The 13,764-nt window shown below is 33.0% G+C and overlaps 1 protein-coding gene across 2 annotated transcripts; it reads left to right on the forward strand.

Moving 5' to 3' along the window:
• The first annotated feature begins 1,962 nt into the window (after positions 1-1,962).
• LOC148622982 (follistatin-A-like) lies at positions 1,963-13,128 on the forward strand. 2 transcript variants are annotated; one of them, XM_088573392.1, is made up of 7 exons: positions 1,963-2,187; positions 9,321-9,518; positions 9,869-10,084; positions 10,251-10,469; positions 10,867-11,094; positions 11,926-12,048; positions 12,354-13,128. In XM_088573392.1, the coding sequence occupies exons 1-7, from the start codon at positions 2,112-2,114 to the stop codon at positions 12,440-12,442; spliced, it is 1,149 nt and encodes a 382-aa protein (XP_088429518.1). In that variant the 5' UTR covers positions 1,963-2,111; the 3' UTR covers positions 12,443-13,128. The 2 variants fall into 2 exon arrangements, with proteins under 2 accessions (XP_088429518.1, XP_088429519.1); XM_088573393.1 differs by lacking the exon at positions 1,963-2,187 and adding an exon at positions 5,772-5,908.
• Positions 13,129-13,764: the final 636 nt, after the last annotated feature.

Raw genomic sequence — 13,764 nt, forward strand, 5'->3', positions numbered from 1 at the left:
GTATGTTGTTTGTAAATTTTGCTCTGTCCCTTTTCGTATCATTTTTTTCCCGTTTCTGTTCCTTTCTTGATGTTATTTGAAGGTTTTCTTTGCCTCAACCTTTTTGTTCAAATTTCTTCCTCTCCGTTTATATGTGATGTTTGTTGATTTTCGGTGTCATTTTACTTTCAGTCTTCTGATCCTGTAAGTTGTTAGTACATGTAAGTTTGTGTGCCTCCTTTTCGCTCCTGTAAGTTGTAAGTACATGTAAGTTTGTGCCCCCTTTGCGTTCCCGTAAGTCGTGAGTATATGTAAGTTTGTTTGCCCCCTTTCCGATCCTGTAAGTTGTTAGTACATGTAAGTTTGTGTGCCCCCTTTCCGTTCCTGTAAGTCGTTAGTACATGTAAGTTTGTTTGTCCCCTTTCCGTTCCTGTAAGTCGTTAGTACATGTAAGTTTGTTTGTCCCCTTTCCGTTCTTATTGTTCTTTTTTTCGTTTCTGTTCCGTTCCTATAATACGGAAAACCTGACCGCAAACCATAGTGGTGCACCGTGTTGGGAAAGATGCCACGTTCCTCGCACGTTAAAGAACCCTACTGTGGTCTTCTCCCGGAGTAGGAACCATAGGGCTCCGCCACCGGAGGCTAAATTGCCCGACCCTACCCACCTCTCCCTATTTGCAGTGGCAATCAAAATTTGTCGACCCCATTGTCCTTGTGTCCCATCCCTTTTTCATTTCATCATCATTTCATGTTCATTTTATCATCAATTTCATGTTCATCGTCTGAATATAGCTGAAATACTGCTGCTCGGACGTTAAACCCAAACAAACAAACAAAACAAACTGTCCTTGTTTAAAGGTAGTGGCTGTTCTAGAAGTCCATTTTATAATGATCTGTAACAAATTCCATCTTTCAAGGAGTTTTGTTTGTTTCATTTGATTTTACTGGAAATTTAGTTAAAAGCTTAAAAAAATCTTGATGGTGAAATGAAATTTTTTATTTACTGTTACCTACAAATAGAAAGACTCTAAATGCAAATGTAAAATTTATCTATTAAAATGTATAATATACACGCAGTCTTCTTTAATTGATTATACTGTATATATATCTTTAATATTTAGTATTAATATGTTGTAAGTTGTAATGTTTCTAATCAATGCTTCTTTTCCTCTATAAATGAATACTCATGTAATCCCCTGTGGAATTTGGAAAAAAATGTTCTATGTTCTATATGATCCTTGACATTCTAGTTTCATCCATTCGTTCCTGTATGGTGTTTGTCAATATCCGTTGCCCCTTGACTTCGAAATTGTTTTCTATCCGTTCCTTTCACAGGCACTTGTCATAGGAAAAAAGTCGACCCCTATACTTTACATTGGAGTCAATTTTTTTTCTGAGACAAGTGCCTGTGGTTCCATTTTGTTGTTTGTAAATTTCCCTTGACGTTATAATTTACCATTTTGCGTTAACCAGAGTTGCGCTAGATCTAATTTAATAAAATTTCGAATTGCACGGAAGCAACTTCTAAAACTGTAATGCATTGAAAGTTTAGAACGTGTATTGAAGCATACACCTGTTATATTGTAGTTCTTGTTGGTCATTTGAATTGGTGTCCGAGGCTTCATGTGCTTTATTATCTCGTCATTATTAGGACGATTGTTGTTTAGATGGCGACTCTTTTTCGCTTTAATCGATTAAACAGTTTATATGCCATAGTAAGTTAAGATTGTAAGCCGAGACATGTATATGTATATATAAATATATATATACTAGTGTATGGATGTGTAAATGTGATTTTTAATTAGTGCATGGACCGGGTATTCAAACTATTATTGTAAGCGCCCATACATATTCAACCATATGATTCGCTTCATGCTAATTTTTTTCTCTGATAACAGTATACATACAGTGTAAAATAGTTGACTAATTAGTCGCGCAATCGATACAACGGTTCACGGAGTCACTTATGCAAATGTTGATTGGAAATGAAACACTTCCTTGAGTACAGGTGTGATGTCCCACCCATTTACCCCGCCCCCGTCATGTGATTAGCATACAACATAAATATCCTGTAGATTTCTGTTGTAGAAAATTCTTAGGGTGTACATATTGTAAATATAAAGCAATAATGTATGTCTGAAGAAATGAAAAGGATATTAGTGAATTTTACTTGGATATGGATACTTATGGCTCAACCTTTTGTAGAAGGTAAGTTACAATTAGATAATTTACAATAAACAAAATTATAAAAAAAATAATTATAATTTTACCACAGAACATTAAAGTATGATTAAACTGTTCTAAAGATGTAAAGGGTGTAATGATACAAATTATGACACTTGGAATAACAAAAAAATATGTTATGTGAATTCTCTGCATTAACGAAAGTGCCAAATAATTTGTGTTGGCCAAAAGTTTTAATAAAGGTAGACATGTATAGTAAATTTATGTAATTTTTCACAGTAGTGATTTCTATTCGGATGCGTAACATAAAAATATCAATAACATTAAGTTTTATTGAAATTCCACGTTGGTGCGTGCTATAAATGAGACAGTAGGGTGAAGACATGCACCAAGTTTACTCTAGATAATATATCATGTACAATACACAATTTGACCGTTCATGGTGTAATAACCTAATTAGCTGAATGTAAATCAAATAAATCTTTATTTACCGTTTCCTTTTATATTCAAAGAATGTGTTTTCTTCCATACTTTGTAACTTGTTATGGGTCTGTTGTAAGGCTGTCGGTATTCATATACCATTTTCACAGATAATGAACTTCTGTGGCAACACAATCAACATACTCATAAAATGAAGAAAAAAAAATAATAGGGTAAACGCCTTAAATCCAATTCGTAAAAAAAACCAGCAAGTAGTTCTAGTATTTAAACGGATAATGACGCATATCAAATTGATTGTGAAGTGTCTAAATTTTTAACGGGGCTGTTAAACAAAAAAAATAGAGATATATTAATAACGAGACATTAACTAAATTGTGAGAGAAAAAATAGCGACTAGCGTTAATTCGTTGGATGACATATGACCTTTAACTGGAGGTCAGCTGAAAATAACGGGTTAGGCTCGTACTCAAAAGTGATATCAATAACTCATTGTATTAATCATTAAAAAGATATTTTAAATTTACAGCAAGTGAAGAAAAAAAATTAGCGAAAAATGTACATTGTGTGTGTTCCAATTACTCCTACAAGAGGTTGAAATTCTATTCCTCCATTCCTTTACGGAAAATAGCTTTCTAGACAACCTCTAGCATTGCTGATTGATTGATTGATTGTTGGGGTTTAGCGTTCTAGCATTGCTGGAGTAGTGCTAGAACGTTAAACCCCAACAATCAATCAATCAATCAGCAATGCTAGAGGTTGTTTAGCATTGCTGGAGTAGTGTTCCAACCTTGCTTAGAGAAATCATCTAAAGGGCTAGATCTACATGCATGCACATTTGATTTTTAATCATAAGCACAACTTTTAAGCCATTCATCTTAATTTTCAAAGGTTAGAACAGACCTCTTGGTATTAGACTGATATGAACCCCAGTCAGTCATAAAAAGACACTATAAAACCAGCTTTAATTATTTTTTCCTTAAGAACAAATGACTCCTAGTTTTCAGGTGCATGAACTAGCAACACATTTATATGAAGTTGATATTTGTGGACTATAATATATCCAGCTTAATCATTATATCAATTTACATTCTGTATACATTTACTCCATCGGACTACAAGTAGTCAATGGGAAGGCGTGGATGATTCTTTGAGATCCCACATCCTGTTGATACTAAATTACGTGCAGTTTCTCTCATACATTAAATAAACTCCATTGATCGACAGCCAAATTACTTCTAAGTGTAGTTAAGTTACTATTGAATCTTAATTGCAGACTTTCAAAATTACCACACGTTTTCTTATTATTACTTAATCGTTGAATGTGCTCGTCGTGAATGTGTTTCTCGACTGTTTGTTCGAATTGTATGCGCTTTCCAGCAATTTTTCTACCGTACCAACATTTCCTAGCATTTTTTGTATCCGCCTTTTGACTGTTGATCTGGAACTTCTCCATTAACATGCCTCTGTACATTTCTTTCTGCATCGGTATACTGAGCTGAATAGACGGTCATTACATAAAAGATATGCAGTTTGAAAATTAAATTATAGAAGTCTTCAAAATAAATTGTGTAAAAGCTTGATTTCAATTATTAAATATTCTAACATCGTAGAGTCGGAAAAATATATGTACTAAAAATGTTTGTCGGGGAGAAAGGTTTTATGGCTGTATCAAAATCCCATATATCTGTACTTCAGTCCACTTCAAATATTGAGACGAAATACTCAGAAATTACGAAGACAATGTAATTTCAGACAAGAAGGACATCTGTCTACCCATGAATGTCAAATAAGTCAATTTAGGCACGTCCTGTAATCCCTTTGGTTTATAACACATAACCCTCTTTTCTATCAATGTCTGCAGAATAAAGACAAAGGCATGTCTATTGTCGCCCCCATCGGTGGGGAAATGGATTTGCACTGCAACAGGTACATTCTTGCTTAACCGCCAGATAGACGTTAATATAGGTTATCATTTTGATGATAGATTGATGTCAAAGAAGCAGTTTATAGTTAATTGTAACGATAATCAGTTTCTTCTTACTACATACATTTTAATTATAACGGAACCAAACAGGACATTGACAAATGCACTGGATCGTAAATTCAAGGAACATGCATCACTCGCAGCAACGGGATGCTGTAAAATTTACCCAAATGGAAAATTGACATGATGAAAGACGTTAAATTGTTATGAAGTTTTAACTATTAACAAATACTAAGTACTTGGAATATTTTATAAATGCTGTAATGTCCTATATATCAATAATTCGAACTAATAATCAAATAAGTATTTTTTATGTTAATAAAACTGATATAAAAAAAAAAGAAAAAAAAAGATAAAATGGTTATAGATGTATTGACTGTCAAACAACAGTTTTGTAATATTTATGTTCTTGTTTTATCTTACAATATATTGTATTTCGTTTGTTTTGTTGATATGCAAATGAAAACAAAACAAACAAACATGTGGTATTATGGTAGTGTGAACTGAACATTGTGTTCAAAGAAGAGGGTTAAGAGGCACCTACAGAATCCCGATCGGTATTCATTGTCCCCGATTTCAAGTGGGAAATATTTACCACAGAAAAATTAGTTTCGAAGTTTAGACTTCGAATTATAAATACCTAAATACTCGTTGAATGAGGGAAGTTAGGATTCCTTCCAGTTGCCTTATTACCGAGTTGAATTTACCTGTATTTAATAAAAGAACTGTTATGAAATGGGGCTTAAATTAGCGTACTGATCAACGGCTACACAAAATGAAAAAATTAGGGGGTAACATCCAATACTTGAGGCGACACAATTAAAATTTGTCATTTTGTACCTGTTTTTTTTTTTATATACTTACAACAAAAATTTCAACTAATACTTGGCAAAAGTAATTAAAATGCCGAATGAAACAAGGAGGCAAAAAAATGAATAAAAAGAAAGTCTTATACAACATGAAGAATACAACCAATAAATAGCCAATTGCCTTTTTAACCACCGAGACATGCTTTTGCAAACAGTCTACGACTGAAAACTATCAATTCCGTTAAAGACGATTAGCGCAATACTTATGGTGCCAAAATAGGAATTTGTTTTGCAGACCAATTTTCTTTCCAGATAAATAAATTGCAATTTGACAATCTAAGAATCCTATTTGTAGGCAGACGTCTGCTTTTTATATTTTTATTCAATTACCAAAGACGATCGGTAATTGTTTTTCAAAGTGATGGAATGGAGTATGTGTGAAGTCATCGATCCCGCCATGCAGTTGCACATTACGTCATGTAATAAAGCTGACCTTGGGCCAAAGATGAAGGTTAGCTGTTTTTTTTTCTTTTTTTTTGTCCAACTTCGGGACATTTCATTTTACTGCAATTTTCTACAGACTGTGATGTGCGGAACTAATCAACTTGCTGATTTCATTACTTTCAAACACACTTTAACTAGAAGTATAAAATTCAGACACTGCCCATATCAAAGTGATCCAAGGTTAAGAAAACCCCATCGAACGAACGATGATTTTTCAATCGACATATGTTATATTTTTGCGTAACAATTGTCCTTTCCATATTCACATCTGTACTTTTGAGAAAATCATGCATTTATCTCCCATGTACCTCTCTTTTGTCTCAAAATCAGCGACCAAATGAAAAACTCAGATTGGTTATGTGGTCAGTTACCGTTTCTTAATTAGAAATATAAGTGAGTTCAGTGAGTTTTTGACATGCATGAATCACTTCCTGTCTGATTTTTACAAAGATTGCTACTTAAAATAACAAATTTCAATTTATTATTTATTGACTTTCTTCCTTTTTGTTAAACTGACTTTATTGTGACATTATTATGTGCTGGAATTAAAAGAATTATCATTTAAAAATAACAGCGGATCAATCTGTGAACGGAATATACTCATAATACCTGATAGCTAACTAATCTGCATCGGAGACAAGGATGGCATTCCTGGTCTTAGTGTCATTAACTAGAAATTACACAAGAGGTGGTCATCGAATGAACTCACACTTTTAATCTTCTTAAATGAGGCAAAGTTCTTATTTGTTATACAAAGCATCGTCCCTTGGTGTTGGATGAACCAACTACTTCTGCTCTGAACACAAGGATACAACAATTTGATTCTAAAGCTCTAGAATACTAAAGTAGCAATGTTCATTTGGGTTATTTTAATAAGTTATTTTAATAACTGAATATAAGTAGCTAGTTGTGGTTGAAACATTGATTTTTTTTCCTGCTTCATCTCTGCTGTACCTGACATCCCACAATTTCATACTATATTGTACTATATGTATTTGGTAAATCAGTCATTGTAGCACAAATTCAACTTGACATGCTAAGAAAAGATGACAAGACAAGGTTTCTCAGGAAATGCCAACAACAAATATAGGAATAGGCATCTTCAATAGTAATACCAAAGTTGTTTTTTTTTTTTTTTGCTGTCTTCGGGAACTAAAACTTCAAATACAGTTGCAACATGTATCACAAAGACAATATACATTCAAATGCCTACTTAGGGAAATTTTTCTAAGTTTGCCAGCTCAACCGCATCACTGAAAAAAACCTTATTAAAACCAACCCAGATCCCTGCAAAATTAAGAAATGCTGCAGTGATGGAAATGATCTGTCTCGCTCAATCTTCAACAAGCATCATCAGGCAGAATTAAAGGCAAATAGTAAGAGAGAAATAAGAAGAAACATGCATGGCAACACCGAGAGAAAGACGTTAAACAGATGAGATGGACATAACCTAAGAAGATAGTAATGAGTATCTGACAGTGTCTATGCTATTTTACGTTAAGTGGATCTGTTATGGTATTAAAATGATGACTTGCTAGAATCTTCTTGAAAGGAAAACCTACGAACAATAAATAATGTTGACACAAAAAGAAAAAAGGCAACCGAAGAGATGTCAAATTGACGCTTTGTGTTTTGCTGCATATATGCTTATATTTAATAAAAATTTTTGTTCTGGTTGTGTTTACAGTGACAGTAAAGCAGAAAAAAAAATAAGCAAAAGGACAAACGACGAAGTACTAATAGGCCATCAAAACTTATCTTTTGGTACATTTTTAGATATTTCTATCTATCGTTACAAATACGATTGACTATAGTGTCTTACAATAGTATCTGACCTCCCAAGAAGAAAATTTTGTGAAGCCATCTGTTATGCTATACTCCTTATACATTGTGTAATATTATGTATATAATCAAAGCTTACGGTAAATTCAAATATTCGTATTACAAACAAATATGACAAGGTCGTAATCTCTATCAGTCTTACTCGCTTTGGAGGAGTTTTACCGTATTTTTAGAAGAATTTACTTCCAATATCACAAAAACTTAAGTAGATTAAAGGTTTTAAAAAAATAAAATCGAAATTAATCTGAATGCTAAACCATCTCAAATGACCTTCACATTGTTGTAAGTCTGCATGTCTATATTTTATATACTGAAAGAAGTTTACACGTACTTCATCATATTCATTATAATACATCGGCTTCTATACCATGTCAGTTCTAGTCAACGTCAAATAACGAAAAAAAATGTATTAGACTAATTATTCAATTATCACATGTTTATTTTCTGAATATCCCGTCACCAGACCGGAATGTCGGCACTTTCAATTCATCAATAGATAAAGTACATACACCTGAAAAGGTTATAATTACTTATAATTCTCATGGTATGGAAGAATAGATAAAGCTTCCTTGGGTTTACCAGACGAATAAGTTCCCTTTAAAAGTCTGACTAAATAAAAAAAAATGTTTTAAAAAAGTCTAGTTTATTAGATGAACGATTTCATTTCAATATATCGACACGACTAAATATCAGACTTATGATGATCATTGTACTGTGGATATAAGAATTTCTACGACAACCAGTAACGTACTTCGTTTCCTAACCGGAAATTGACGAGGCTTTCTTTATAAGACGGATTTCGAACATAAAGCATGCATAATTGTTGAAAAGTGTTTGGTGCCCATGTATTTGATCTGGTCATGAAGAGATTGTTTTAATAAAGAATACAAAGCATACATATAAGTACCTAAAAACTGAGAAACACGAAAAATTGCTTCTCATGCTACGACAGATTTAATGTAGATAAATCCGACAAAAGGTGCCAGTCTGCGAAGAACTAATCGTACCACAGACACAAATTCTTAGGGAATTTTATATTGAATCAGTACGGATATTTAACGTCTCGCTAAATCAGTTTTAATTGCAGGTGGTTGCACCATGCAAATGCACATATTGTGCAGCTATTAATCATTTATCCATTACTGTCTGATGGAAGAAAAGATTGTATTAAAACGATCAGACCTTGTCAGGCTGACAGGGGAAGAGGCCGTGTAGAACAATAATATTACAACCTACACAGCCAGTTTTTTATTTAATCCTTTTTTTATATAAGATACAAACAAATTATGTTTTAGATAGAAATCATATTCCAGTAGATATATTTCTATAAATTAATGACTCCTTTATGGTTATGCAATTAAAGGTACAATATCAACAATATAAGCCAAAAATGAACGAGAACCGTCACGCAATCTGACAGTATTCACCTTTAAACCAAATAGCGGACGTTATAAAGCACTTAATCTTAAGAGTGCAACCATCAATTAACGTTTTTTTAGTGTTAATATCAAGTACTCTGACGTATTTTAAAAAGTCAGATAGTACAACGGTCCTTAATTTTAAAACTGTCATTCTAGGTGGAATATGCTGGGGATCTGTATCTAAAACTGGTAACTGCAAGAAGATGATTATGTTAAATGTGACCAAGGAACAGTGTTGTAGTGTAAGCAGGGGACCAGATACAGGATGGTCACCACATTCAACGTCATCATCCGGCCTTCTGTTCTTTTGGGAGTTCCTGTCTAAAGGTGCACCAGCATGTCAAACGTGTCACAGTAGGTCACATTTATAAATACTTATCATATTACATACATTATCATACACATGACCACTTTATGAATAGGCCGAATCCGTTTATCAGTAAAGCCAACAAATCAAAATAAAAAAGACTTACAAGCTCAAATATTTTGTTTAATGAGAAAACAAACTGAAATCGGGATACGTAATATATGAGTAATAACGAGTACAATAAAGCGAACAAGTAAAAATAAAAACTAATCAGAACAAATATGTTTCTGTATTACAATAATTTAAAAGTCAGGCTTCAAATTAGTGATACAGTTAAGTACATTTTAAATGTTGGTGTATTATAATATTTAAATATGATAACATATACTTCGCTTAGACAGTTGTAAAAATGTGGTCTGTCCAAGCACCAAGAAATGCAGAATGAAGAAGTCGAAACCAAGGTGTGTGTGCAAGACTAAATGTAATAGAAAAGACGATAGAAGACCGGTCTGTGGGACTGACATGCGAAAGTACAAGACTATATGCCATCTAAAAAGACACAATTGTAAATACAACACAGAAATTAAAGTGGACTATTTTGGAAAGTGTAAAGGTGAGTGATACAAATGTGAAGTAAACGAAAGAATTACTGGCTTTAAAGTATGCTTTATTGGGTACGTTAAGTATTTGAAACTCATCGGGGCATCAAAAGTGATGTCGATATTTTACAAACTATTCATTGTATTTCATTAACAAAAGATTAAATGCATATTTTACAGATTCTTGTAGAAATGTAAAGTGTCCAACAGACCGATTTTGTGTTGAAGATCAAAACGGTCTACCGCATTGTATAAACTGCAGTTCTAATTGTGCATCAGCTCCCCGGAAACCAGTTTGTGGTAGTAATTTTAAGACCTACGAAAGCGCATGTCATTTGAAGGCTGAATTGTGTAGAACAAGTAATATAGTACAGATAGCATATTCTGGTGTCTGTCAAGGTAAGCACAGCCGGTCTATCATTGTACATGCTTCGAAAACAAGAACTCTATTGCAAAAAGATTTTCAAATTTCTGTTATATTTTATCACCTTCTGACTTTCATGTTTGTCGTTTGGGAAATTCTACCAATGATAAAGAAAAATATAAGTTTAACCGTTCCTTCCGATAAATGAAAAATGAAAGAAATATTGACTTGGATTATTCTGACCTATTCGAGAAGGCATTTCCATGACTTGCCTATTCTAAAAGGCATTTCCTCGACTCTCGCATTATTCGCGAAGGCTTTCCCAGATTCAGATACTAGTCAACTGAGACAAAAGTGTACATTGTACTTTAATTCTAAATCTTTAAAATCTTTGGGCAAATACTGACGTTACAATTTACGCCTTTTTTTCAGCTAACGCGACATGTCTTTCGATCTCATGTCCGTATTTTATGAAATGTTTAGTAAACCCAGTAACAAGACAACCAACGTGTACGAACTGTAGACGACTATGCTCCCCGTTATCTGTTGTCCCGGTGTGTGGTACTGACGGGATATCGTACAAAAATTACTGTATAATGAGGAAAAAATCTTGCGATATGAGAATTCTTATACAGACAAAACACAGTGGGCACTGTAATAGTAAGTAGAAATACAAAAAGGTCACATTACGTATATAACTGAAACCTTAAACATACATAATTCAGCATTAAAATAATAAAAAAACTGAACTCAATATCCATTGCATCTGTAAGCCAATCACTGTGTTATCTAAAAAGTAAGACTTAGTAGAAATACCATTCACTGTAGAAACTAAAACAGTAAAACTTAGTAGAAATACCATTCACTGTAGAAACTAAAACAGTAAACTTAGTAGAAATACCATTCACTGTAGAAACTAAAACAGTAAACTTAGTAGAAATACCATTCACTGTAGAAACTAAAAAGTAAGACTTAGTAGAAATACCATTCACTGTAGAAACTAAAACAGTAAAACTTAGTAGAAATACCATTCACTGTAGAAACTAAAAAGTAAGACTTAGTAGAAATACCATTCACTGTAGAAACTAAAACAGTAAACTTAGTAGAAATACCATTCACTGTAGAAACTAAAACAGTAAACTTAGTAGAAATACCATTCACTGTAGAAACTGCAACAGGAAGGATAAAAGTAAGAAAATAAACAAATGTGTTTAACAGTGAAATATTTGTTTTATCAAATTTCTATAACTGCATACATGCTTGTTTATTTTCCCTTTATTTTACTTAATGGCATCATAAAGATATAAACACAGTCATTGAAGGCTCAGCTCTCCAACGGAGTTTTGTATTTCCTTTACATTAAAATATTAATAAGTACTTCATGAATTAATTTTAAAGTAAAGCTTTGCAAAATGACTACCTTAATTGTCAGGATTTTAAAGCGTGACGTGAAGCATCTCATAGAAATAAGCGTCATTGTTTCCATTTCAGAAAAAAGACGTAGCTGCAAGGGCTGCAAGCGGCATTTAAAGAAGCTTTTAAGGCGCAGAAAATACAGACGAAAGAAATATCGATCGAAGTCAAAGAAGAATCCAATGTTTAGTAGGTTTAAATGTAAGTAATGTTGTACTCATCATGAAACAAAATCTGTAGTACATTGAAGGGAGTATGTCAAACATTCTGTCATTAAAAATGCTTTGCAGTTAATGTTATTGATAAATCGCTTCTTAAGAATATAAATCGCGGAAAAAAACTCAAGAAATAATAAAAAAAACTGTTCATACAGTATCCATTCACAAGCGAATTCCGATTTTGGTCTGTCTTTGAGTACAAACATTGAATAGTTTATGCACCGAGTTATGTGTGTCATTCAAATATACACATGAACTTATTAAGATTGTCTATGACATGTTTTTCAGCTAAAATATATGGAGGATACACTTTATACCCGGATTCAGATTTAACAACACAGAGAAGCACTATAGACCACTATAAAGACTTTGGTTGAATATAACTTGGACCGAGAGGGTGCAATCTGTGATAATTAGTTTTTGTTGTGATATCCAGGCGTCAGTGTTGTACAATGATGGTGTTAAGTTCTATAGAACGAATGCACAGTGTGAACATGTATTATTGACAAAACAAACTTCAAACTTCAGTCAGTTCAATCCTTCGGATACTCTTCATATAATTAAGACTGTCGTTATTTGTATCGTTGAAAAGTATTACATTAACTATCAACAGTGGAACATTATGACATAAGTAAGCAATCTAACAAGTAATACAGACTAGGTAGTTTCTGTTGAAAAAAAAAACGTAGTAACCTTGCATCGTTTAATGAATTATATTAAAGCTAAATTGTACTTAGCCGAGATATTGACAGATGTGAGCTTTAATTGCCGATTAATTTACTCGCTTGGCAGACTTTATCTTTCGTTGGACCAGTGTAAGCCATTGACATCCAGATTAGGAATTCAGGTTTCACATAAAGGCCATTTCACAATTTTCAAACTTCCTTAAATTATCATTACTTGTCCATCGTTCACTTCGAGTAATAAGAATATCGTGCATGACTCTGGTTAACTATATTGTTACTTATTTTATGTATCATTTGTGTAAAAATTGCTTTTTATTTATGTATTTGTTATGAATCGTGATCTCTGTTTAATAATTTTAATAAATACAAACTAAACATTTTTGTCTTTTTTCAACAAATGTATGGAAATAGTGTCACTTGTATGACATCACATAAATAGCGGTCTGGTTCTGATACTGTTCATTAATCATTTGTCTCGTGAAATGTGAAATGGAAACATAGTGACAAATGAGACGACGGTCGTGCAGTGATCTGAACGTTCTCTAAAGCATTACTTCGTAGAGTCAGGTTCTATGGAAATAAAATTTGGTCGCATGTGTGTCTTCGTGAAAAAATTCGTTTGAAATGACTCCTTGAAACGCTCAACTGAGTGATAAAAATGCCCCGAGTTTATTGTCTTCTGACATTAAAGATTTCCCGTCTCGACTACCTTTAAAATGAAGCTTTTAGGCTTTGCTTACTAAACCTTAGTTTGTGAAACTTAATATATCATGTCAACATCTGTTAATAACAGGACTTAGTCACAAAGACAGTACGCAATTGTAGTTAAAACCAAATTTACATAAGACCGCGTTCGTCCAGACAAATTAAATTTTAGTATAACTTATAGTACAAAATAAATGGACATCTAACAGAGTGTAGTCCTTCAAACAATAATAACCTGTTGATAATTAATCACAAATAATTTAATTTGATTGTCTATTTCTCAACTGAGCAAGATAGTTTATTTCCCA

Source organism: Perna viridis, chromosome 3 (genome assembly GCF_037379345.1).
Source record: "Perna viridis isolate PV_CMFRI_1.1 ecotype Kerala chromosome 3, ASM3737934v1, whole genome shotgun sequence".
NCBI classification, from domain to species: domain Eukaryota; kingdom Metazoa; phylum Mollusca; class Bivalvia; order Mytilida; family Mytilidae; genus Perna; species Perna viridis.